At 33.3% G+C, this 27,362-nt stretch overlaps 2 protein-coding genes across 3 annotated transcripts; one reads left to right on the top strand and one right to left on the bottom strand.

The window, feature by feature from the left end:
• Positions 1-1,096: 1,096 nt before the first annotated feature.
• LOC111711598 (tyrosine-protein phosphatase 69D) lies at positions 1,097-27,362 on the bottom strand. Of its 2 annotated transcripts, XM_023485995.1 has the most exons (16): positions 27,212-27,362; positions 26,190-26,425; positions 25,403-25,531; positions 24,742-24,904; positions 23,003-24,147; positions 20,774-22,315; positions 19,964-20,070; positions 19,539-19,596; positions 19,173-19,256; positions 17,336-17,439; positions 15,466-15,550; positions 14,656-14,859; positions 14,180-14,343; positions 5,792-5,933; positions 4,528-4,647; positions 1,097-2,383 (listed from the first exon to the last, which is right to left on the bottom strand). In XM_023485995.1, exons 1-16 carry the CDS (start codon positions 27,261-27,263, stop codon positions 2,303-2,305), a joined length of 4,416 nt encoding a protein of 1,471 aa, XP_023341763.1. In that variant the 5' UTR covers positions 27,264-27,362; the 3' UTR covers positions 1,097-2,302. The 2 variants fall into 2 exon arrangements, with proteins under 2 accessions (XP_023341763.1, XP_023341764.1); XM_023485996.1 differs by lacking the exons at positions 1,097-2,383; positions 4,528-4,647; positions 5,792-5,933 and adding an exon at positions 6,154-6,232.
• Positions 10,029-13,520, top strand: LOC111711599 (ceramide-1-phosphate transfer protein). The gene is made up of 9 exons (XM_023485997.1): positions 10,029-10,065; positions 10,246-10,324; positions 10,443-10,473; positions 11,044-11,103; positions 11,458-11,541; positions 12,193-12,304; positions 12,543-12,631; positions 12,931-13,043; positions 13,417-13,520. Exons 1-9 carry the CDS (start codon positions 10,044-10,046, stop codon positions 13,499-13,501), a joined length of 675 nt encoding a protein of 224 aa, XP_023341765.1. The 5' UTR covers positions 10,029-10,043; the 3' UTR covers positions 13,502-13,520.

Below are 27,362 nucleotides of genomic sequence, written 5' to 3' on the forward strand. Positions count from 1 at the left end.
AATTTCACTCTGAAGCAAAATGTTACTCTTTAACTAATCCCTACTCTGCAGTCTGCGACTATATCTTACTTTGCAACTAATCATTATTCTGTTACTAAGCCTTACTCTGAACCTGAACCTAACTCAACTAAACTTTACTCAGTAATAAATTTTACTCTGCAATTTACTGTGTACTGTGCAGTGTGCAGACGTATGGATATTTATTTTTCCTTTTCGATATCCCTTGGTGATTATACTCTGCAGAGATAAGTTTAATTGAGGATAGTCATATTAGATATCAAGATAAAGCGCTCTATTAATGATACTCCACAAAGGGGGGTCAAGAGTACCTTAAAAAAACTTTGATGTCACAAGCTTCGCTAGTCTCACTATATCAGTTTTATTAGAAGTTTGGCCTCCGCCTTGATCAGCACTAAATTTGTTTAAATTTAAAGTATCTGCATTACATTTATTCATGAGCCTTCCTTCGGGATTACTGGGATCAAAACTTATTAACTTTGTATGAAATAGCGATAATCTAGAAGGCTTGATCTCGATAATCACTAAGATTTTTAATGTAAGAGATAATTGATTGAACCCTCAATTTGAGTTCTCCTTGCAGGGTACGACTACCAAAGTTAAATAAATCCGTAAGACTGAACTAGATACGACCATAACTGGCCGGTTGATCCAGGGAATCATAACGCAAACGTTGTGACCTATCGTGTATCTTCTTCTACTAAACCTTCCTCTCCATCTTCAAGGGACTGTAAGCGTATTTTTAAGAGACCTTCTATTCCGATTCACATCGGTACCCTATAAACCTCTAACAGATTTTAGTTTAAAGGGTACCATTGTGAATTGGAAATGTCCCTCTTTCAATGAAAAGTCCAATAAAAATAACACTTACAGTCCCTTTAAGTACGAATTATCTGTTTTCACATCACTTAATGTATTTAGTATAAATAAGGTATAAATTTTTCACAGGTTGCAATTACCGTAACATAGAATTACTGGTAAAATTCAGATTGCTAAAAACAGAAAAAAATATTTTCACATATTTACAAGATGAATAGATAACTAGGCAACGGTACACCAGAAACTGATACATTTCATACATAATAGGCTTGATTAAACTATAAGAAAAAGTAAAAAAAAAAGTCGCCAGTTGTATTCGGCTATTTTAATCCGTCATTTTTTCTGAGAATTCTTGAAAATATCCCGAAGTTTGGTTTAGATTTCATTTTTTTCTACTAATTAATACCAGAAACCTCTATTTTTCTAATGAAAGTCAAGAAGCTCTATTTTTCTACTATTTGGCAAAAAATTTGTTTCGTTTAAGAAAATATAAACAGTTATAAGAAACATAATTGATATTTTAAAAAACATGCCGTTTTCCACACAACACATTTGAGTATATTGGATCCAAGATTTAGGCAGAACAGGCTTTTGAGGTCCGAAGCACTGACCAAGGGGTTTAACAATTGTGCAGTACAATACAGTACAAAGCAGTACACAAAATATAAATACTTCAGCAGGGGTTTATGTATAAAAAACGGTGGCAAAGTTTAAAAAACGAGCAAAACAGCGTAATTATTTAAGATATTTCCAGGAAAGATTCAATAGGTTTGTTGCACTCAGAGTAAACAAAAGCTGACTAATAGAAAAATTTTGATATTTTCCGCAATTTTTTTTCAATTGATTTGAGAACTAAGAATATGGACTGTCTTTGCATATTCAAGGTAACTATAGTAGGAAGCAAACAAAATATTTGGTTTGTTTGGTTTTTTGAAAATAGCGTTACACGACTTGAACCCGGTTTTACCGGTTACATTGTGCGTCTTGGCTCCGGGAACACGTGTCTAGGAGTACATCCCGACCCGGTGTCAAGTTCAAACTCAAATTTTTGATTTTCCGGAGAATCCGGGCATGATTTGTTGTCATGGTAGGTTGGAGAGTAGGGCTGGGCATCAGGGTAGGTCGGAGAGTAGGGCTGGGTAACGAGGTGGGTCGGAGAGTAAATAAGTGTATCCGGGTAGGTTGGAGAAGGTTGAGTATTCGGATATGTTATAGAGTATGGTTGAGTATCCAGGTGGGTTGGAGAGAAGGGTTGAGTATCTGGGTGGGTTGGAGAGTACGGGTGAGTATCTGGTGAGATCTGGTCTGGTGAATCTATAGTATCGGAGCAAGGCCGAGGATGGAGGAGGACTGAAACCTCGAGTTCGGTTCCAGTTTCTCCGGTTCTATGTTTTCTCCGGGTCCAGGACACGTTCTCGTAAGTGTTGATGTGAGACGAAGATCCTACCGTCTCCGGGTCCCTGTATCAGCTGGACCCTGTAGTTCCCACGGGTACCGAGTAGGGACCAGAACCATTAGATTTGGTGGACTGAACAGATTTACCAGACTAAAATAGAAGATCAATGTAAAACAAGTGAAAACTTTTTTCGAAACTTAAAACTTAGCTTCATCCAAACTTCCAAACCCCGGGTATTTAACAAAGTGCATATGGACTGGCACACTTAGTACAGGGTTACCTACAAAGGATGAGAATTTAAAGGCGACGTAGGACTCTTCAAGCGTAAATAAAAGGGACCCTCCATGCAAAAATGGCTGATTCACAACGGTACCCTTAGCTAAAGCTTTGTCTGATCATGTGGGAAATAAATATGAATGTTTTTAAGTTTTAAAACTAATCATTTTTATTCGTGGATTCTCTACAAAGGTGACTTAAAGGGACAGTAAAGGAAAAATGAAAGGGGGTATAGACTGAAAGCTAATCACTTTAGCTCTTGATCGCGACCCATGAAAGTTTTATCTGATGTTCCTGTCTCGAGAAATTGATATAAAACTGTGTTAAAATCATACGAAAGTTCATATATGTAAAATTTAGAAAATCTTAAACTTAAATCACGTGACCAGAACTATCACCAATGGCAGAGCAGTATACTGATCACGTGTCTCTGCCTGTATCACGTGACCACTTTACTGCACTGTCATTGGTGGATTTTCTGGTCAAGCAATTCGGACGTGTAAATAATATTATGAATTAAATCTATTAAAAATAGAAATAACAAATATAAAATTAGAATTGGAGTAAACCTAAGTAATAATTAGCTTTCTCGTGGATATTATCGTTTTCAGATTGGTTACTTATTTGCTGAATTTGATCTATTTAAACCCACTACTTTTATACAAAATTGCATATATATTAATTTTCGTATAAATTTGACACAGTTGTAAATCAATTTCTCGAGATAGGAACATCAGATAAAACTTTCATGGGTCGCGATCAAGAGCTAAAGTGATTAGCTTTCAGTCTATACCCCCTTTCATTTTTCCTTTACTGTCCCTTTAAGCAGGAAAACATAGGAATGATCAGAATTAAACACTTTTACAGTCCCTTGGCGTTCTGCCTTCAATACAGTTCATTAAAGGTTCATTAAATAGTTTGGCAATGAAAGAAGTAGGTTTACAGCTCCAGGGAAAGACTTAATAAATTTCGTAAAGTCGTCTATAAAGTCTTATCGTCTGTAAGAAACCCTGTCTAGCAAAGTACCGTCGTGTGTATGATTTAGGATGCAGATTGTAGAAACATATAGAAGCATATAGAAGCATATAGAAGCATATAGAAGCATGTAGAAGCATACTAAAATTACCAATCTTTAATCAATGCCTTTCTTATATCAAAATAAACAAAATATTTCCAGTAGAGAAACGGAGTTTTTGCCACAAACTCAAATTTTCTACTCCCTATATCTCTGCAACCTTATGGACTATTAGATATAACAGAATTCATAGTTTTAAATATGAAAGGTCTAAGACATCAAATGTAAAGATATGAGGATTAAAAAATTAAATTATGCGATGAATATGTTCTAAATCTTTATTTGATAATTTTCCTACTAAGTTACTCTCCTCTTGTATCATATCTTCTTATCAAGAGATTAGAGTTATAGAAACTTCATGTAAATTAAACTTTTAGATTTGTTATTTTTGTAAAACAAATCCGGCCATTTATGACGATTATTATAACTATTCTTGGTAGTTTAAATATTTTCCCTTTCCCTCCTTCACTCATGGAGGGGGGGGGGGGGGACATAATCTTAGGAAAACAAGAAAGGTTTGGTTAGTCTGTTTGGCCAGCAATAGCTAACATATTTACAAATATATAAACATGAGCGAAGAGCTTTATTATATAGATTTAGTCTTATGAAATGCACCGTTCATATTAAAGGAGCGTAGTTTCAAGTGACCCTAGATTTGATGATGGCATATTTACAACGACAGCCTTTAAATCTTAGTCTGAGATAAAACAAAATTAAAGATTTCTTTTTTGTTTTTCTATCTGAAATTGGAATTGTGGGTTATCTTCCCAGTGCTTTACGGATTTATGCAACCGAGAAGAAGAGGAAATGAACAGAATTCCCAATAGGTGTTCAGAAAAAATGTAAAGGGTCCTATTGTGTATTAATTGTGTGTTTATTAATGGGGTAAATTGGAAATTACAAATATAAGTCCCTTTAATGGAAAAATATAAAATGTACTTACTCTTGAAGTTCCAGTACCAAGGGTACCCATTGTACCCACCGGTACACTGTACTCGTACTCTTCTTCCTTATTCATGTACAACTCAACATAGTCAGCTATTGCTCGGTGTACAAACTCATACTAAATATGTACAATTGTACAACCAACTAAATTATCAGCCAAGTTCTGAATGAAAAGTTCTATAAATTCATGTACATTCATGTACATTGTACAATTAATGTACATGAAATTGTACATTTGAATATATTATCCAGAGGGCATGTTTTTATAATTTATCAAAAGCTTAAATGGGAATTTTTAATTCAGCTTTGGTCAAATAAATGCTTTTTTTCCCATCGCAAAATTAAAGTCTAAGTTAGAACTGTAATCTTTTCTACGTTAATACACGCATTTACAGGGTTACGTTAATGACGACCTAACACTTTTCTAAATTTAAGAAACTATAGGTTGAAATTTTTATTCTGTCTTAGAATGCTCATTTTATCAAAAAAACACAGTTGCAGGGAAACCAAAAATGTGAGAAAAAATTTCGCCTTTAAAGTCTTTCCCCCCCCCCCCTCTTCTCCCTTCTCATGTACTATAAATGACCGCTAACTAACAGTAGATAGATTAACCGACCTGGCAGGTAGGATTAACTTGCTTGATAAACTAGTTCGTCTCTAAACCAATGCCCCTCCCCGCCCTCATTACAAATGACCGATAGCTGAGCGCGGAGAAATCGACCGGCCCGGGGCAGATAGAATTAGTCTATCTGAACTCTTAAAGTTTTATTAACTATCTTGTTCCTCTACTGTACATATGGCGCTGACTTAGCACATATTTTTGAAAAATTTCAAGTGAAAAAAATATTTCTGAAGCGAGAAAATACTTAAGGTGTTCAGTCTAGCTGTATTGGCCTTATATATATATATATATATATATATATTTTTAAAAGATTTTGAGAATTTAATGAAGTAAATTACCATCTTCAACAAGTTTCCCAGATATCATATTCCATTCTTAGTTTTCATTATATTAATACTCTAAGTGCATTGATATTCCGTTAAGGAAGTGACTGGCTATGTAAAGTAGTTGAACTGAATATGCAGCGTTGTGGAAAATTTCTTTCGGATTCATTTAAAACATATTAAACTTTTTAAAGATCTGTAAATCCCGAGTTTGAGCGCAAATTTAACGTTCAAAACTCCTACTTTGGGGTTGGATACGTTTTCAGAATTAGCTTTTAAAAATTATTTAATAATTATAATAATTATTAAATTGTTACCTGAGTTAAGTCCTGAATCATCCCTTGTCTCTGAGCCCTGAGTTTCCTGACTCCAGTGAATACGTCACAGCGTGCCTCCTTCTTAATCTGCTGTACCAGAACAGACAAGACCACGTAGATGCTAGACCGGTAGGAACCATATCTATACAAACACGAAGTAAATGCTAGACCGGTAGGAACCATATCTATACAAACACCAAGTAGATAATAGACCGGTAGGAACCATATCTATACAAACACCAAGTAGATAATAGACCGGTAGGAACGATATCTATACAAACACCAAGTAGATACTAGACCGGTAGGAACCATAACAAAACAAACACTTCGTAGAAACCGTAGAACTGATCTAGTTTCTACCGTAGGAACCGTAGAAACTAGATCAGTAGTAACCATATCTTAACAAACGCAACGTAGATTCTAGACCGGTAGGAACCATATCTAACTAAAAATTTTATCATAAATTTGAAAATGATCAATTTTCAGATATAAAACAAGGATATTTCCATCATTTATGCGTACACAAAAGCTTAGAGGTCTTTAAATGAGATGTCATTTAAAAATTACGTAAACAGTTCCTTTAAAAGGAGCGAGGGTCACTTTAATCTACCTTAAAACAACAATTCCTTAAATAATTACAAAAGAATTATCATGCTTTTACGTCGTGAAGAAATAACTTAAACATTTATATCTTTAAATTTTAAAATCTTTTTATGACACAACCTTCCATTATCTTTCATTCGAATACAACAAGGGGTATTAAATGCCGTACAAAATAAAATTAGAAATGTTTAAAATACTAGGCTTTTAATTGTGACTTTATTTGTGAGCATCTTCTCTTTGTACAGTATAAAACAAAAACAAAAAAGTTTGCGGATTTCATAATATTTTTCGCGCATTTTCAAAATTTTTCAATAATAAAAAACTTTTAAACACAAATTTTTAAAATTTTGATTATTCCTAAACCTTCCCTGGGGTCACGCGAAATCCCGCACAAAATTTGAGCCCGATCGGTTCAGCCGTTTTGACGTTTATTGGATACAAACAAACAGACAGACAAGCCAAATTTATATATAGATAAATAGATAAATTCAAAACCAGAGGCCAAACTAAATAAAGAAATTAAGTAAAAAACCAGAAGTTGAAAGAGGAAATTAAAATTGGAAAAAAATGAATATTATTTTCTGAAAATTAGAATGCCAAAGAAAATAATTGAAATATATAATTTTGCAATTGTTGTGATAATATCCTGTCTTTAATCTGTTATCAAGTACGCGGCCGTGTAAGAGTATTTGAAACATATTGAGATAATGAACAAACCTAACTATTGGATCACATTATAACACATCAACTAAAATGCTTTTATGCAAAATACATTTTTTATCAAAATAAACCATCGAAATAATAACAAGTTTTTTTCTCACTATTTACAAAATTGAATTTTTTTTAAATAATATACAAAATTGACGACATTCTACCGAAATTTAGACAAACGCTTGTTCTTGATGAACATTATTTAGTCGACAGCTAGACTTTTATCTCTTGAAAATGAACTGAAAACAAATTGCCCGTGAAAATTATATTTTCCATTAATTAAAATTTAAAGATTAGCTATTTTTTCCTCTGTTTTATAGCTACTCCTAGGACTGAGTTTATCAGTAATATGAAATTATGAAATTATGAAAATATAAAAATCTAATATTTCTACCCGGAGTTCAAGTTAAATCCTCTAACTAGGCACAATTATAAAACTGAATCCAAATCATTTACAAATCTTGCTCAAAAAAAACAAATTGATTACAATAATCAATTACAAATTACTATAACTGATTAATTACAATTAATGATCAATTCGAATTAAGTAATTAATTAATTATTACCAATCCTGATCAATTCCAAAATTAATTAAAAATACAAATCAATTACCTATCTTTATCATTTACCATCAATTTCAAATCATTATTAATTAAAATACATATCATTTACCAATTTAATCAATTACAAATTATAATCCTAACTCAGACCTAAGCTAAAAATTTCATATTAAAAATTGATATCCGTAATAAAACCTCCCACCCCTATAATAAGTGTTTCCCACCTTGCTTTCCTTTACAAACACATTTACTCTAGAGCTTTAGTATTGATATGTTAGAAGACTGAAGTGACGTATTTTTCGGACACTTGTTGCCTTAAATCAATAATCTAGCTTAGTAGCTTAGGAACTTGACAGTTTTTAGTATAAACATAAACCTACTGTACTATAGACTAATACTAAACTACAATTCAATGCAGGACAGTAGTACTTTATAATTTAGGTAATGACAAAAATTCAATTAATGATAATAATAAAGATGATAATGAAAATAATGTTAATGATAATAATGATAAAGATAGTGATAGTGTGAGTGAGTGATAGTGATAATCATAATCATAATCATAATCATAATCATAATCATAATCGTAATCATAATCGTAATCATAATCATAATCATAATCATAATCATAATCATAATCATAATCATAATCATCATAATTATAATCACAATCACAATCATTATCATTATCATAATCATATCATAATGCTACTTTTAGTGTGTTAAGATTTACGGATTTACGGGCAGTGGGCAGTGTTATGCAGTGCACAGTATGAAGTTTACAAACGTCACACACACATCAATGTTGTGCAGCTGAATTGGGTGTGTGTAAGAAAGTTAAGAATTGAGCGAAAACATATGTTTTAGCTGGGAAAATATACGTGTGTAGTAGATACTAGTGAGGCTAGGAGAAGGAGGGGAGGGAGGATGTATTTAGAACACATACAAAACATTTTATTTTTCAAACTTCTTTATGAAGCCATTTATAAAAATGTGATTTTTTGTGAACAAGTTTAAAATACTATTTCCTTTCGTTTCTTAAGAAAATTGGTGTCCCAATAAACATGGATATTAAAAGTCTTTTATATAAATGACAATTTTTGTAAAATGTGATTGTGAACATTTGCACCTTCAAAGTTGACGGAGATTAAAGATTTAAATAAATTAAATTAAAATGGTCTTACATCCAATATCTTCGTCATTTTATAAGATGCAATGAAGAATGACAACTTTTTGATTTTAAATCCACATGTCTATATTGGGTCACCGTGTATATAATGATTTTCTAATTGATCTCATATTATTGAGTAAAAAACAATACTATTTTTCCTCTCTTCTCATTTTTATAGAACAAATAATGGGTAAATTTCAAAAATTAATAATTCCAATAAAAAACTTGTTTTTTTTTCTTCTTCTTATAAAAATAAATAAATAAAAATTGATTAATTTCAAACTTTCAAGATTGTAAATTAAAAGAAAAATTATCTGAACTTCTTAAATAAACATCTAGGGAAAATAACTATTCGATAATATTTCAAATGTTCAAAGATTTTGGTGATACGAGTCTGCCCTAAATATACATGATACACATCCTTGGAACAATTGATAAAAGGTTAACAACTTTATATAATGCAAAGTTCTCTCAATTTATCATTTTTAGCTCAACTTACAATATTTTAGAATCAGTAGCAAAAATTCTAACTTGGCCTAGATTTAACTTCAAAGCATCCTTGACTCATAATTCATAATTGAATAATTACAGGCATCTGCTTCAAACATTGTTCCTTTCAGTTTCAAATCAGTCATTATTAGCATGCAGTTTTCTTTTAAGACATTAAAAAGTTTCAGTTTTGATAAAAGATCATTAGCGTTGTTTGAGAGGGTTGCAAGTGTTTCTATAGGCCTTGTTCAGGAGGCTACCTAGTTCATTGTGCAGTTTTAGACAATTTCTTTTATCAATAAAAGTGATTTTTCTTCGCCGTTGTAATCTTAAGTGTACCTCGATTTAAAAGAGAAGAATGTCCAATTCACAATGGTACCTTTAAAGTCTTAATCTTATAAATAACTAGCTTGGGAACCCGGCGCTGCCCAGGATACTTATAATTAATCCCGCCGTTTACCCGCACGTGGTCAATTTTACCGGGAAACTAATTTTACGCTGTAAAAATTGACCAACTCATTTTATAATCTCCAAACCAGACTAAGAACATTCCCATTGTTCTTCAGAGTACCCAAATCAAAATTTGAGGCAAATCGGTCAAGGGGTTCCCGAGATATGATCGGACAAACCAACAAACAAACGACACATACAAACAGAGATTACAACTTAATATATATAGATGTAGAAGAAAAAGTCAATTGTCTGGTTAGAAAGGTGTATGATTCTGATAGTTTATGAAGGTTTGTTTACATGTCCCATTAAGATAAGTTAACAATAATTATAATGAAAATTCCTAAATATCTTTGTTGATTGCAATTCATTATATATAATGCAGGTTCAAGTCATTTTTAGCTTTCAATTTATCACTACAGGACAAAATTGTCGAAATAACCCAAACCAAATATATTCTTTATTTACAGATAAGATGTCGGCTAGTGAGTTTAAACTTTCAACGCTAGAAATGCTATTTCGAAGCTCACTTGAAGATCCAGACATTAGGGAGGTTAAAAAAAATGTAAAATTGTTTTAGATTTTCAAAGCTAGTTTGATATTGAAATATGTACATATAAATTATACAAAAAAGATGAATACATAATATTTTTTCTTTGATCTTTAGTCTGAAAGATTATGTGGATGGTTATGAGCAGGTATGAATTTCATAAATAAAAATGTCTTTGACACAAATGCAACGTCATGTGAAATTTAATACTGTTTCTAATCTCCCCGCCACCTGGGCTGAACAAACATATAGAGTACATTTTGTAAACAATTTGTTTTATCAGAGTAAATAATCGTCCATTAATTTATACTCATCCATTTAAATACTGAGGTTATCAATCAATAAATCAATAAAAAAATACGATTAAAATCATTTGAAAAATCAAACAGATCAATCTCAAAACAACAAAACAACCAATGAATTTGCAAGCCAAACAATCTTTTTCCTTATTCTCATGTTAACAAGAAAATTGATAGTTGTCTAAATAGATAGAAAAATAATTGATTAAATCGATCGAGCTCTAACAGATTAAACCAAAATCAATCAATATTTGTGTATTTGGATCTTACAAATGACACCAAATTTAATGGATATTTGTCTTTAGATAGATCAAATAAATCACATCACAATCAATCGATCGATTTTTATCCTGATAGGTCAAATAGATCAAACCAAGAAATCAAATATATCACACAGAAATAAAATATTATTTGTGTAGGTTTACAAGTTTTTGAGCTTGCTTGGAACTCTGTTCGGATGGGTTGGGGCTGATGTTCAGGTAGAGTACGGAGGTCCCCAAAAATATCGGACCATTGTTCTGAATTTTTTATCGTCTTTGATCTACGCCACTTTTTTACGCAAATAAAATAATAGTTGTATTCCTGACGGAACTCATGAGAACTTTTTAATATGCTTTTGATATTTATTGATAATTGAAAATCAAAGACGATCTTTAAATCCTATCTAAATTCTAACGTTTACTGGGACCAACTGTACAAACTTCAATCTGAAGAAGAAAATGTTCACATTTTTTGAGGAGCTGAAGGAAAAGTGTATTCTGTATTTAACGCTATTTAAGAAAAAAAAATATTTTTTTTATTTTAAGGTTTTTTTTAATGAAACTTTATTTTAGGTAAAGGTTGACAACATAAGGAAGCATATGGTAGGAGAGAAATCCCAGCACTACACTACAGTCAGAGCTATGATTGAGTACGAGGTATTCTTTTATCAAAATTATTTTTTTCGAATATTTTTGAATATTCGTGAAAATTATGTTCTTTGTATCTGCACTTATTTTAGTTGTAAAGGATGTGTCAATTAAGCCAAGAAAGGGTGCCATAACCTATTCCAATATACTTTTTTTTTGAAAAAAAATAATACCTTAAAAAGTAAAAGACAAAGAAATTATGTCTTTGCCACAAACTCTGTTTTTCTAATTACTATATCTACAATGTCGAAGACTAAGCTTAGATATTTCAAACTATGACTTCTGTTAGATTAGATAATTTTCGTTTGAAATTTAAAAGGTTGCAAAGATATAGGGATGAGAAATTTTGACTTTGTGACAACTACTAAATTCCTTTGGTCGTTTTTTTCACTTGTTTTTAAAAAAGCTAATTTGTTTATTTACCACGTTTTTTGGATGATTGTTTTACAGTTACAGTTGTGAATTGACTATGGAAATCTTGCTTACCCTGTTCGCGTAAAATACACGGCAAATCATATAGTAAATTGTTGATAATAAAAAATCAATACAATATTTACTTTATCCATTTTATGGCATAGTTCAATGAATAGATTTAAGATGCTTATTAGAGGGGGGTGTTTAACGTAAAAATACATTATTATCATTATTATTAATATTTAGAATGAAAGTGGATTAATCTTGTGGAAGAAAACAAGCGATTTAAGCGGAAGCAGAAACCTTCTTATTCTACACAGAGCGCTGCAGTATGTTGTTGCTTTCCTTGCCAAATTAGGTATAAAAAAAAACAATAACAAACAATGTTGCGCCTTAATAATAAACAACATGGCGTCTTCAATAAAAAAATCTCAATAATTAACAATATGGCGTCATCTATAATAAACAATATGGCGTCCTCAATAATTCAAAATATAGTGTTCTTTCTAATAAACAGTAATGCATCCTCTATATTAAACAATATAGCATCCTTAAACAGTATTGGATAGTTTTTATAAAAATCTATTTTTTTCTAGAAAATATTGATGAAGAGGAGAAGTGCACCAATATTTCACGAGAAGCATACGAGTCAACACTAATGAAATATCATCCTTGGGTGGTTCAGGTATGCCNAAATAAAATACATCAATTCTGGCGTCAAAATACAAAAATATCAAATATTTCCATTTTACTCGTTTCTATTAAAGATAGTGTGATCTGTCCCAATATTTAATAATCAAATGAAAGATTGAAACTTTTATAGTAAAGAAATTCGTGGGGGATTAAATCAAAACTTTTTAATTTAAAACATTGACATATTGTTCAAAAATCAATTTGGTAAAGAGAAATTAGTTACTGTGATTAGGGAAAGAGTTCTCTCAATACCTCTTCAAAACTTTGCGATTCATGTTCCTATTTGTTCAGAAAGCTGCCAAGGTTGCGATGAACCTCCTCCCGACTAAGAAAGCTCTAGTCTTGAAAATTGCTCCTTCAGGGGAACAAGAGGAGATAAACAAAGCTTACGCAGAATTCCCGAAGTAATTTTTATCTTAATTTTTTTTTAAGAAATCCCAATTGCTGACAGTATTTTAGTTTAGGCTCGTGAGGGTTTTCATGTCAAAAATGATTTTTTTCATTTAATTAAAGATGGAGTCGAACCCTGTGTTTGAAGAGATCTTTTTAAAGGACAATGCTTTTTCTGCATTGTTTGCCAAAAATTCAAAAATTTATTAATTGCGTTTTTGAAACTTATTTTATCCAAGTGTATGCTTAATTGTAAATATTGGGGATAACATTTTTAAACAATTTCATTATTTAGCGTTGATGAGATTTAACTACATTTGCAAAAGTTTCCGTTTTTTCTTTTCAGTTTTTAAACATAAATTGAAAAATAATTTCTATTATTTGCAGTGCCGTGTCGAGTATGGAAAGAGCGTATGATGTAATTGATAAACTAATAGAACAATATAACCTACAATCTCTTAAAGTCCAATAAATTATTTAACATTTATAAATAATTTTTAATGAGGGTTAGATTAGAGATAATATATGAGTAGAAAACATTTTTTTAACCTATCAGCTTGTCTTTCTGTTTTTATCCAATTTATATTTGAGTTCCGAGTTTTCTTTTCATTAGTTGAAAATATTTTTCTTACTTTATTTTCTTTCAGACATTGTGCAAATTAAGCAATGAAAATTATAATAAAACATATTTTGCTTTTTTCTCCCTTTCCAAATATTGTCTCTTCTTAGAAAGAGAATTGAATTTGGTACACAATGCTAGGTACACAGTAAACGATATAAGGTACTCAGTATTCGATTAAGGTAAACAGTACAATATACATGGTACACGGTACACGATACAAGGAACACAGTACACGATACATGGTACACCGTACACGATACAAGGAACACAGTACACGATACATGTTACACCGTACACAATACAAGGAACACAGTACAAGATACAAGGTATACAGTACAAGATACAAGGTACACAGTACACGATACAAGGAACACAGTACACGATACATGGTACACCGTACACGATACAAGGAACACAGTACAAGATACAAGGAACACAGTACACAATTAAGGTATACAGGTCACGATTAAGGTATACCGTACATTGATCCCATTACACAGTAGAGCAAAACTAAGTGAATCAACTAACCTGCAGTGTACAGCTATGGGTCCAGTAAGACTAGCTTGCTCCTGGTGAGCAAGAGCATGCTCTGTAAGACCAAGAAGACCATGAGTAGAACTAGGAACTGTATCCTCTTCACCTCCAGGCCATTCAGTGTAATGAAAATGGGTCAGCTGAACCTCTTCAAACGACTGAAAATAAAAGATATTTTTAAATCCCGAACTCAATCATTTTTCATTATTGCAATTGTTCAAAAATGTTCCAGTTCAGTTACAAATACAACATACTTTTATTTCATAATTAGAGGATAAAAATGATGACGAGAATTCCACTGATTTCTGGTTCTCGCTATACATCGTAAAAATCATTAAACGTTTAAAAGAAAATTATTCAGAAAGTATAAAAGGAAGAAAAACTTAAGTTTGGGGGTAAACTGATCAGAGAGGTTAAATCTAAACATTACAAGGCATTTTCAATCCGCGGTGCTCTGTCCCTTTTCCTACCTTTTTATTGTAAACAGTGAACTCCCTCTTGATGTATGCGACCCTGTTTTCCTGTGCAGTGTGTGTGACGACAATGTACCCGAACTCCCTTGTCTTCTCCTCCTGGTCCGGCCAGTACACCCAACACTCACCGACACTACTCAGTACTACCATGGTAGACACGTTGTGTTCTACAACCATACGCCAGAAATCCATAACAGTTTCCTTAAATAATTCAAATAAATATCTTTAAATACCCTTCCAGGCCTAAAACGAGGAAGAATCCCATTGGCGTGCCTCCCCTTGTTCCAAAAAAACTTACTAACTAAAAAAAGCTCAAATCTTCAAATAAGTTTGACAACAAGTATATATATTTTTAAAAATTACCCCAATCCCCATAACCTAATAATCACTAAATATCATCCCGACTTTATTCTATGTTGATCATTTCGACTAATATTATAAAATTTTAAACGTTGTCTTAACAAATGAAAAAAAAATATCAAGTCTTTATCCTTACTAAAATCTAAGATGATCAGCCCGACCAAACTATCAAGTTAAACATGTATATAGAAATACAAAATATTCATCCAGACTTAAAATTTTAACCATCATCGAAACTAACTAGAGCTAATCCTGACTAAAATCTTAGTTAATCATCCCGACTTAAAATGTCAAGTTAACCATAGAAATACAAGAAGCTTATCTAGACTAAAATTAATGGTATAATCGAGACTTCTACTATCAAGTTTTGAAATAACTGTCTAACCTAATAACAACTAACCAAGAGTTCTCCCAGACTAAAACTTGATCATCGAGACTAATAATTACCTGTAGAGGATCCTGACTAATGATGAAAGATTCATCGTTATGATATCCCTCAATAAATGATGCGTTGATATAAGTCGAGTGCGGTCTAATAAAACATTTACATTAAATACAATTAATTTTAATCGGCGAAATATGTTTTTTTTTAGAGAAATTGGCAGTTTAGAGTTCTTGATTTGGATCTGGAATCCTTCTATTCGGATCCAGCTAATCAATATCTATATATAAATTTAGCTTGTCTGTTTGACTGTCTGTTTGTTTGTATCCAATAAACGTCAAAACGGGTGAACCGATCGGGCCCAAATTTTTTGTGGGACATCACGTGACCACAGGGAAGGTTTATGAATGATAAAAATTAAAAAAATGTGTTTTAAAGGTTTTTAATTTTGTAAAAAAATTTAAATTCTTGAAAATCCGCGAATTTTTTTTTTTCTTTGTTTTAAAATGTAAACAAAAAGAACGTGTTCACAATTTAAATAGATGATGGGCGCGAAGCGCCCTAAAAGCCTAGTCTATATATAAATTTGGCTTGTCTGTCTGTTTGTCTGTTTGTTTGTATCCAATAAACGTCAAAACGGCTGAACCGATCGGGCCCAAATTTTGTGTGGGACATCACGTGACCACAGGGAAGGTTTATGAATGATAAAAATTAAAAAAATGTGTTTTAAAGGTTTCTGATTTTGTAAAAAAAATTAAATTCTTGAAAATCCGCGAATTTTTTTTAAAAATCCGCAAAATTTTCTTCTTCTTTGTTTTAAAATGTAAACAAAAAGAACATGTTCACAATTTAAATAGAAGATGGGCGCGAAGCGCCCTAAAAGCCTAGTTCCTTAAAATTTGGCTAATATTTCCAAAAATTTCTTCTTGTATTTCGTTATTTTTTATGCAGAAACTTGATTATACGTTCAATGACTAGGAAATGTTTTATGATATCTTATTGATCAGAAACCAATTTAATTAGAAATTGAATTTGAAAAACTCCATGTGAAGTGTTACTTAAAATTGTGTTATTATATATTCCATTACAAATCAAATATAATATTTTTTCTTATTTAATTTAAGAAACTTGTGATGCTTATGCAACTGCCGAGATCAATAGAAAACTTTATCTTACGTTCAAATGAAACATTAACGAACTTTGAACCTTAGTCACAACATAACAAATCATCTGTTTAAATCTCAACTTTCCGCTATAGAATGTATTAAAAACTTTCTTAAAAATTTCTCTTTATGGTTCATCAAGTTTTAGCATAAAAATAAGCGAGAAAAATAAAAGTAAATCTTTGAGAAACGGTCATAGCTTGGATCCAGATCCAGGTCAATTATATTTTCATAGCCTGGGTTCAGGATCTGTATCAAAACGAAATAGATCCCTTGGCACTGATTGAAATATATAATTTACTCCGACTCCCTCCCTTTAAAGGGATGACCGGCAATGCGGGATTTTTAAGCAGAAATTGGAAATTAAAGTCTAGTCCACCAAACAATAATTTAATAACATCGTTGGTCTCGTTAAAAACACCTAATTTTTGTTTTAAACCTTTGAAATCCTTCTTGTCTAGAACTCCCTTTAGAAGAGCTAGCTTCTAATCAGTGCTTCGGATCCATTTAATTTTGATGCAGATCCGGATAATTTTTTTTCTCGCATATTCTTATCCTAAAACTTGATGAACCCTTCAGAAATGAGGAAAATCTTATAATCTCCCTTTTTCAAAAATTCAGATTTAGGGTTTAGGAGTAAAAAAGTTTTTTTTGCAGTTTTTGGTCGATATTTTACCCATTGGATCCGGATCCGTGGATCCGCATATTTTTGGGGATCCGGATCATAAGCACTGCTTCTAATATATTGTAAATTGTAAAATGTAAAGTGTTCCTGGCTCCGTCTGGTGTAAGGATAACCCTGTTCCTATCATAAGGAACAATACCATCGTTCCCGTTTTTAGTTCTATTCTCAGGGTTAGTAGCTACAGACAACGCCTAAAAACAAATAATGGAATTTTTAGGGAGAGGCAAAAAAAAAATTGGAAAAGTTATCTAAACTCGGATTCTTAAAGGGACTGTAAGCATAATTTTAAGGGACTCCTAATGAAAAGCGGCAATACCCGATTCACAACAGTACACTTAATACCTTCGATTGATCAGTGTTGTCGGACGAGGAAGGGAACCCCCGGACGCCATGAGCCTCTTCTATGAAGACACGAACCTCTCAAATTTGCTAGGCAGACCGAGCCTCCACTATGCAGACCAAGCCTCCGCTCCTCTGTTATGCAGTGAACGAGCCTCCACAATACAGAACAGCTTTTTAAAATATTGGTTTTAATGTGTAATAAAAAATTATAACAATTTTTTTTGTCGTAGTGTCATAAGAATTTTACTAAAGATTGGATTTATTGATTGATTGTCATGATCAAAAACATATATGGACTCATAAAGTGGTTTTTAAGATTTATACTAAAACTTTAAAAATTTCTTACGCAGAAAGGAAACTATTTGGAGAAATATTTTAAAGTAAATTTAGTTTGTATTGTTGCAATCTTCGATTAAACAATACCTCTTTTTTGAAAATGTTAAGATTTAGATAAATTATACTAATTTTCTAGATTTAATTTGAACTACAAAAAAAGGTATTACTTAAATCAAAGATTTTAAAAGATGAAATGAAATTTAATTCAAATCTTTTTCTCGAAATATTTTTCTTTTCATGTAAAGAATGTTTAAAGTTTATTATACCACTTTATTAGTCATAAGTTGGAACTATTTATAATAATTGATAAATACATCTCATCTTTGAGAAAATTCTTATGCCACTATGTCAAAAAATAATTGTTAATTCTTATGCCACTATGTCAAAAAATAATTGTTAATTCTTATGCCACTATGTCAAAAAATAATTGTTAATTCTTATGCCACTATGTCAAAAAATAATTGTTAATTCTTATGCCACTATGTCAAAAAATAATTGTTAATTCTTATGCCACTATGTCAAAAAATAATTGTTAATTCNGCATAGGGGAGGCTTGGTCTGCATAGTGGAGGCTCGGTCTGCCTAGCAAATCTGGGAGGCTCGTGTCTGCTTAGCGGAGACTCATGGCGTCCGGGGGTTCCCTAACTCGTCGGACTTATTCTCATTAGTCTACAAAAACGTGTTTAATTGTTGAAGAATTTGTTTTTAAGCTGATATAAGCTTTAAAAAAATTTATATTCACTTCCTAAAATTGCAGAAAATAAATATTTTCTTTCGAATTTTTGAAAACCGTTTTTAATGTAAAATATTCGGTTACGTCAAGTTACACTATAGCACATTAGCTGAGTTAAGGTCAAACTTTACACCACGTAAACCGCGTTTTAAAGGGATTCAATGGTTTTCAAAGATATTTAAACAAAGAACTCTCTTTACTCGATGTACGTACAAAGATTGACAGGGTACCGTTGTAAATCGGGCATTGCCCTATTTGATTGGAGAGTCACTTGAAGTTGCGCTTAACGTCCCTTTGAATAGGCTTAATTAATGAAGTTTTGCCCAATAAAAATCGGTTCTTCTTTATTCCTCACAATAACAATAACTCATGTCATTCTTTCAAATATTTGCAATTCTGGCTCATTTTTTACCGTTTTTCCACATCCTTTCTTTTTTCAGCACTAGTGGTTTAAGGGAAATTTAAACAAATCGATACTGATTGTTGCAGTACACAAATAAATTAAATAAATACCTTTCTATCGTCAACAACCATTGAAAGTTTTTCAAACTGTTTCTTCAATCCATCCTCTTCCTGGGCCAGCTGAACCCAGCTCTCCTACAACCCGATATATCCAGTTCAAATTCACGGCATTACGGAGAAAAAATATTTTAGAAGGTGGAAGGGGGGGGGAGTTGTGAACTGAAAAACATCAGAATTAAAATTTCTTCTACCTTTAACCTTTTCACCAATAAGTTCAGAAAGAAATAGTAAATTAGTTAAGAAATTGTACAATGTATATGTGATTGTACAGCAATAATGTACTGTATGCTCAAGATTTTTGTACATAAACCTTCATGTAAGAGATGAATCTACAATGTGTTTAGGACATATGATTTCCTTGAGTTTGCTGGCTTCGCATTCTGTATCCCCAAACTGTGAGTATTCCATGATAGCCCTAAATATAAAAATAAATTGTAAAATATTGCTTTATATTCCTCAAAATAGTTTCTAAAATGGTACTTAAGAATTTTACAAATATTGCAGTACAAGCTTAAAAATGTTACAAATGGTTGAAAAAGTTTTAAAATCATTGGAGTTTCTGGGTAATATTAGCCTTAAAATTTCGCGGAAATATATATTTGGGTTGTCTTTAAATCATTGAGAAAACAGTTAGGTATAATCTAACACTGATCTTGGACAGAAAACTGCACAAGCCTAATTAATTCATAAAATCGTTACCCGAAATGTTTATAATTCACATATTCTTACGATTATCATTTTCTGAAAATATTCCAAATTTTTTTTAAATGAATAAAATATACCTGTAAACAAACTGATATTGTTTAACACTTTGAACCAGATAATTCCTCTGTCGTCGTAGATCTGACACTGTTTGAAATATAGAGATACTTCCCTCCTCATCCAGATTCTACATTATATATGATATAGATACTTCCCTCCTCATCCAGATTCTACATTATATATATGATATAAATACTTCCCTCCTCATCCAGATTCTACAATATATATAATATATAGATACTTCCCTCCTCATCCAGATTCTACATTATATATATGATATAGATACTTCCCTCCTCATCCAGATTGTACATTATATATATTATCCAGATTCTACAATATATATATTATATAGATACTTCCTCCTCATCCAGATTCTACAATATATATTTATGGAGATGGAACTCTCGTCCATCAGATTCTACTATATATAAATATAGAGATACTACCCTACTTATCAATATTCTACAATATATAATTTATAAATATCAATAAATCCTCCAAATATTTCTATTCTTTAATCCTAACAATTGGTTCCTATAGAAAAAAAGTTTTATAGTAAATTAAAGAAAAAATTGTATAAAAAAGGTTTTTCGTAAAAAATATGGTTGCCAATATTACTAAAATATAATGGGCTCTTTTTATTTAGAGATGTCATAAAAAAATTTTGTTTTTGTGACTCACAAAAATGTCTATGCCAATTAAAAACAAATTTATCGGCATTACTAAATAAAAGAAAGATCCTGTGGATCTTCAAATGGTTATCACTTTATAAAAGAAAAGCTGCATTTTTAATTCAAATCAATTAATTAAACGATTGTTTATTAACGGACCTGTATCAAACTGTCAATAGCAATGAGTGTGCCAGACCTTCCCACCCCTGCACTACAGTGGACTAGAATAGGACTAGAACCCGACCACGCTTCATTTATTCTCTTCACAAACTTCAACATCCCAGGGGCGTGCTCAGGGGCGTTAAAATCCTTCCACTGGAGGTAGTGGTGCTGATAGATTGTCCGAGATTTACTGCCGTGAACCGAGAGTGTGAGTTCGCGGATTACAAAGTCCGAATATCGTTTCTCCTCGACGAATCCAACGGTGACCTGGCCGAAGACGGAGTTCCCGGCCCCGGGCCAATACTGCGCGCACTTGATCCTGTTGTACTCCTCCAAGTTAGTCAACATGATGATAATCTCCACCCCCTGCTCGTGGATCATCCTCCAGAAGTCCTCCAGGGTTGAGATGAGAGGGCCCTGTGTGCAAATCCATTTCTTACGCTCCTTATACCCCACTACAAAGTTAGCATTGATATAATCTGATCCGTCGACATCATCCGTAGCTGATAGTTTAACCCTGGTCTGATCATAAGCCTTGATATCCGGATACCTGTTCTTCGGTTTATTGCAGGGTAGATCACACGCCTGTGTAGTTCGGTCGTTATAACTCTCCGGCAGGCTCTCAAACTCGCTCTGGAACCCGTAGTCGCTGTCCTTGTGGCGCTCTAGGTAGGCTGCTACCATCCCTGACTTATCTATCGGCGGCAAGTCAGGGGTTGCAAAGTTCTCTTGTGTCAGCAGAAACTGTGAATGTCCTACGCCTCTAAGTGTTGAGCAGAAGTGTCGGAAAGTATGTTTAAGATCCATTTCAACACCTTGTTGGGTTGCAACCTGCTTTGAGTATCTTCTAAGTATAAATAAGACCATGAGAAGGATTAGAGCAACAAGAACCAACCCTGCCAATACACCCAGTACCGAGACTAGGACGGTATTGACTTTAACAGGTTCGGAGTCGATTCCTGGTTTTCTAGAAACCATGTACGCAGAACGTCCAACTCCACCGCCGACGATAACAACCTCGATAAAGGCGGTGTAGTTGTTGGCCGCGTCGAGGACACCATCCTCAATAATTGCAGCTTCGGACACATCCGGGTTGGTAAACCTCTTGTGTATATCCCGGCTGTAAGGATGGCATTCAGGGCAGTTTCCTAATCCTAGTGCAGCCGTGTTCTTTCCGTCTCCGACATACACGTCCCGACCCATATAGATTGGAGATATAACCTCAGCTAGATACGCTCCCCAACCCTGGTCTGTATGAGCCGCAGCGTAGTTGGTCAGTTTGAGCTTCCCAGGATCAGTTGGCAGGTTGGATATACTTTCTCCGGTCTTGAGTTTAACCATAACCACCCGGATACAACAGATCCCTCCGTTACGTCCTGACAGCTTTGGAATTGAGAGTTTGAAGAGGTTCTTCTCCTCCTTTTCCTCTGCAGTCCAACTAAACCTGTTGAGTTCAGGTTCCAGAGGAGCTCTAGGTTTCATGTTACATGCATCCGAGCTCCAGGCTCCACACTCTTTACTACCAGTCACAGCACAAACCTGAATACAGAGCCAGGATTTATTAATTTAAAAACAAACAAAAAAAAATCAAGGGTACTACCAAAGCAGTTACTTTTTGTCCAAAAACTCCTATTTTTCCTCTTAAAAGTCCGTTATTTTCCCAAATTCAGCGAATTCAACTCTAAAACTGTGACATCTGTAGAATAAGAAATTATTTTAAAAAAGGGAAAATTCATTTTTCAAGAAAATAATTACCCCTGTATTTTTTTTGTCATAGTCATTAAAAATTTAATTGCTGTTTACTTTATTATTCATGTTGCTTTCATTCTAAATGTTTCAAAAGTCTTGATCTGAAATTTAATCGTTCTTAGGGTAGCATTTTCTATTATTACTAAGAAACAATTTAAAATATACGATTTCCTTCTTTAAATACATTTCATTTACCAAAAAACACTAAATTAAACAAAATATGTAATAAATACACAATATAACAATAATGTATACAATATCCAAACAAATATAGATGATTTTGTAAATTTGAATGTTTCACTGCATTCAATTCTAAGATATCACTAAGAAAATAGATAAAATCTTTAAAAATCCCGGATTCCCAGTCCCACCCAACCCTAACCTTCCGTCCTTATACAACGCAGTATTGACAATGATTTTCTATTTATCTACTCACGGGGTCCACAGTTCTCATATTAATTCAGACCATAAATATACCTTGACACTATAGTTAGTATTTGGATCCAGGAAATCAAATCTTGTCATCCTCAAGGTCGCATTTCCCGCTGCGTCCTCCGTCTTGGTCTGAGGCGAGGTCGAGATCACAGTCTTCTTCCCGTTCTCGTCCTGGAACCTCGAGCTTCCCGTCAGCTCTACATTGTAGAACTCAATCACTCCGTTAGGTTCAAGAGGAGGCTGCCATCTTACATCAACCCAGTTCATATTGGAGATGTTATCGGACCGACAACTCATCCGAACATCGGCCGGCGGACCGGACTTTCCGTCATAGGTTGTTCCTGACATAACTTCACTTGGGGAGGAACACTCCATGCTGTACTCGTTGCAGGCGGAGACAGTGAACTCGTAGGTTGTAGCGGAGTCTAGGTTACTCCAAAGATGGAGAGGATATGGCTGTTTATGAATAACTTCGGAGATAAACTCTCCGCTTCCCTTGGTTGCTCTGTAGAAATGAATATGTTTTGCAACCTTCTCGGGTGGGTCGTTCCATCCGACAGAGATGGAGTTCTTAGTTATCCCCTTGATGGAGATTTCAGGGATGAATTCAGGATCAAAGTCCAGGGTTTTAACCTGCTCCGGATACAGGTAGAATTCTCCCGTCCCGATCTCGTTGCTGGCGGCCAGCTTGATTTGGTAGCTTTTATCCGCGGTCAGGTTGGACATTAGAAAACTAGTGCTCTCAGGGTCTATCTCAGAAACCTGATGATACTCCCAGGCATTCTCCCCCTCCTCCCTAAAGTGGAGAAAATATTGACGGACCGGCAGGTTCCAGCTGGTTACAGTCCAGTTCAGGTAAAGTTTACTAGAGGTCACTGGAATAATAGTTTCTACAACCAGCTCAGGGGTATCAAACACCAACGCGGATACAAAAGCTGTGTCCGAGTTATGCGCATTTTCTCCATAGCAGATGTAGGTCCCGTTGTCGTAGTGGCTGAGATTGATGATTTTGAGAAGGGATTTAACGGTTTTATCCGAGGAGTAGTCCTCAGTGATCTCGTACTTGAGCTGGTTCTCCCTCACGGCGTTCCCCTGGTACAACCAGCTAATGTTGGGTCGAGGATATCCCTGGAAACTACAGGAGAGTTCTAGTGTACTGTTTACAGGTCCGGAGCCTCCAACTCGTTCTAGAAAATACAATTTTAAGGGAATTTTTCAAATAATTTTTCCAATTCATCAGACATTTTAAAATAGATTCACAAAGATATCATTCAAACCTTCATAAAATGATCCATTTAAATTTTTAAGTCAGTTATTTATAAATCAACCATGGCAATAATTAAAGAGTTACTTAAAGTCATGTTGAAACCTACCTCAAAAACAGCTATTTCAAGATATAGTAATAAAATCATTCATTCATGTTTAAAGATCACATTAATTAATTAACATTGCTAGTGTTTACCATGTAGGAGAAAAATTTATAAAAAAAATATAACGCATTTATAGTTTTTATAAAAAAGTCTTTTCTTTGTTTATAACAAAATATTTTCAAAATTATTTGGTGTTAGTAATTTAGTTTTTTTTTATGAAAGCAAAAACTTATACTTACGAAAAATCTGGAATAAAACTCCTTTAAAATGATCGCACTTCTTTTCTTGCACGTAATCTTTTTGATTGTTTTCACATCTATTTGGTAAATTTTTTCATTGGAAAACTTGAAACCAATAGAAATACATTGATTAAATTTTACAAGAAAAACAAGATTTTAAATAATTTTTTACCTGTATTCTTTGGTTTGCTGTGTACAACTAGATGTGCAAGATCTCCTTCAATGAGACCATCTCCTCCATCTCCAGCTTTACACTGGTATACTCCAGTATCAGACCAATCTATATTCTCAACAGTCAGTTCACTAGATACCAGGCCGTCACTTGTCTTGGAAACCTTAAATAGGTAAAACTATTAATCAATTACAAAACATGGTGCTATGAATCCGAAAAATGGTTGGTCCCCATTGTCCATTTTCTCTCAAACACGATTCTCAACCGGGTAAACATAATTTCACCAACAAAATTATTTAAAAAGAAGAATCAGAATTATTTCCTCGTTAAAAGAAATAAGTAAAACTTAAAGATATATTATTAAGCTAAATCAAGATCCAGAATTAATTCTAAGAAAGAAAGGATTTCTCAAAAAAAAAGGAAATAATTCCCAGAATAATTTCCCCCTTTTAGAATGAAATTCTGCGGCATGGCGTTTGGAAAACTCTCACTTGGGATATTTTAAACTTGGTAAGAGACTTGGTTCTAAAAAGAACTTTATCTTGTCTTAAAAATTTACCAAGATATGAAAATACACAATATATAGTCATAATCTGAAAGACCCCGAACTAATTTGTTATTGATGAGACGACTTTACAAACTAATTTTACAAATATTGTACCTCAATACTATATTTCCCAGCTTCTTGACTGATATTAGTTCCATCTTTAATCCACCAGAGAGACAGTTCAGTAATATCTGCCAGATATTCAACAGAACAATTAAATTCTACTTCACCTCCAAGTAAAACCTAGAATTAAAGAATAAATCAGGGGCAAATATTTTCTGGAAAATCATCCCACCGCTCTTAATGAATCATTTATCCCTAGTAAATTAGGCATTATACTCCAATAGGAGTCCTGAGAATCAGTACCACTTAAACATTTTTAGAAAAAATTAGGATTTTTAGGAAATAATAGACATTTTTAAGGGGAAAATGAATATTTTTAGAAATAAGTGTTTTTAACTGTTCAAATAGGTAAAAAAAAACTTTAGGAGCAAGCTCTCATTTCGAGAATAACTCCTTATCTGTATCATGGTTAATCTTCTTTCTTTGTTCATATTCGATTAAGATGAGATAGTGTAAAAACGATACAAATTTACACAATCCCCCCCCCATCCCCTCATTTACTTATTCTCTTTTCCTTTACAATCCCCCCCATCCCCTCATTTACTTATTCCCTTTTCCTTCCCTCTCCCCCCCCATCCCCTCATTTACTTATTCCCTTTTCCTTTACAATCTTACAAGGGGGGAGGGCCCTAGTAAAATCAATGCTAAAGGAAAAAGAAACAAAAAAAGAAAATTGGTAATATTTTTTTAACGGTAAAAAAGCCAAGTTTCATGCATTTAATGTGAAAAAAAAATTTCTTAGTGGAGGAAGGGGGGGGGAGGGGTTGTATTCAATTACCTGTTTGAGTATATCTGGTGCTCCTTGAGCTCTAGCAGTTTCTCTCGCTCCTCTGTATACTTCAGAATCTTTAAGCTCAACTCTTGAACTGAACAGATCATCGTACTGTTCATCTTCTAGTAGACGAGATGATCGTAACAGCTGGGTATAGGTGTGTCTTCTCTGTTTGTCTGACTGTTCTCTTTTGTGCTCTTTGTTGTGACGTTTCAGCCCAACTCGTGGATTTTCTCTTAATCCTAAACACAAATATATGAGTAAAGACTTCGAACTGAAAACTAGTTTTGCATTAAAATTAATCAATAGTCCCTCTACTTATACGTTAATAAGATTTTCAGATTTTTTTGCTGAATTTAGCTGAGGAAAGCTTGTTAATTAAAGTCTCGTCTAATTTTAGGTCTGATACGATATCTGAGCCGAGCGCTGTGGCAAGGAAAAACTGGGGGGGGAGTGATGTGGCATTGACAGACTACAGGGCCGAGTGCCACGGCCAGGTCAGTCCGGGAACATGTTCAACTTTGTCTATGTGATACGCATGCGATCCAAAAAAATTTAGAAGGGAGAAGGGGGGGGTTGATACATTTAGATGTTTTGGTAATTTCCTGGTATATGATTTATGGCACCGCCCCCCCCCCCTCAATTTAGTACATTGATCTCATGTGTAGCAGATGGATATAATTGATCATGTGGCCGCAGCGCTAGGCCCACTAGCCTGTCCTATCCATGGCGCTCGACCCCTTGCCTGTCCTAGCCGCAGCGCTCGGCCCAAAAATGTTCTAACCTAATCCTTAAATAGCAAATATTAAATAATAATAATTTCCAGCATACTACTACTTAAAAGAATATTGAACTAAATAAATAAAAACTAAATAACTAATGCTAGATAATGAGAGGAGAGAAATTCGATTTTAATAACTATTTTAATCGTCTATACAAAATTAATAAATAATCAAAAGAGTAGATTATGCTTTAATTATTAACATTTAATGTTATATTTCGTAAATAAGAATATCTTAAGGACTTACTATATGAGAAAATGCAGGGCAGAAAAAGAATAAAAACCAATCTTCGATACATTTTAATTATCTTCGTTTTACGGCTGTTTCAACAAAAAAGTCAACATGTCTGTTCATTCTTAACTATCATCTGAAATTCTTGACAACTTAATCACAATAA

This window comes from Eurytemora carolleeae, unplaced genomic scaffold, assembly GCF_000591075.1.
Source record: "Eurytemora carolleeae unplaced genomic scaffold, Eaff_2.0 scaffold184, whole genome shotgun sequence".
Taxonomy (NCBI): domain Eukaryota; kingdom Metazoa; phylum Arthropoda; class Copepoda; order Calanoida; family Temoridae; genus Eurytemora; species Eurytemora carolleeae.

What these genes read in the sequence shown, in the direction of transcription:
- LOC111711599 (XM_023485997.1), top strand. Translation starts at nt 10,044, where the DNA reads ATGATTCTGATAGTTTATGAAG. An exon ending in GATTCTGATAGTTTATGAAG is followed by an intron (nt 10,066 to 10,245) that starts GTTTGTTTACAT and finishes CTTTATTTACAG; the next exon opens with ATAAGATGTCGGCTAGTGAG. An exon ending in TGCTTTCCTTGCCAAATTAG is followed by an intron (nt 12,305 to 12,542) that starts GTATAAAAAAAA and finishes ATTTTTTTCTAG; the next exon opens with AAAATATTGATGAAGAGGAG.
- LOC111711598 (XM_023485995.1), bottom strand. Translation starts at nt 27,263, where the DNA reads ATGTATCGAAGATTGGTTTTTATTCTTTTTCTGCCCTGCATTTTCTCA. An exon ending in GCGAAGCCAGCAAACTCAAG is followed by an intron (nt 19,257 to 19,538) that starts GAAATCATATGT and finishes ATCGGGTTGTAG; the next exon opens with GAGAGCTGGGTTCAGCTGGC. An exon ending in TGGTTGTTGACGATAGAAAG is followed by an intron (nt 17,440 to 19,172) that starts GTATTTATTTAA and finishes ATTTGTTTTTAG; the next exon opens with GCGTTGTCTGTAGCTACTAA.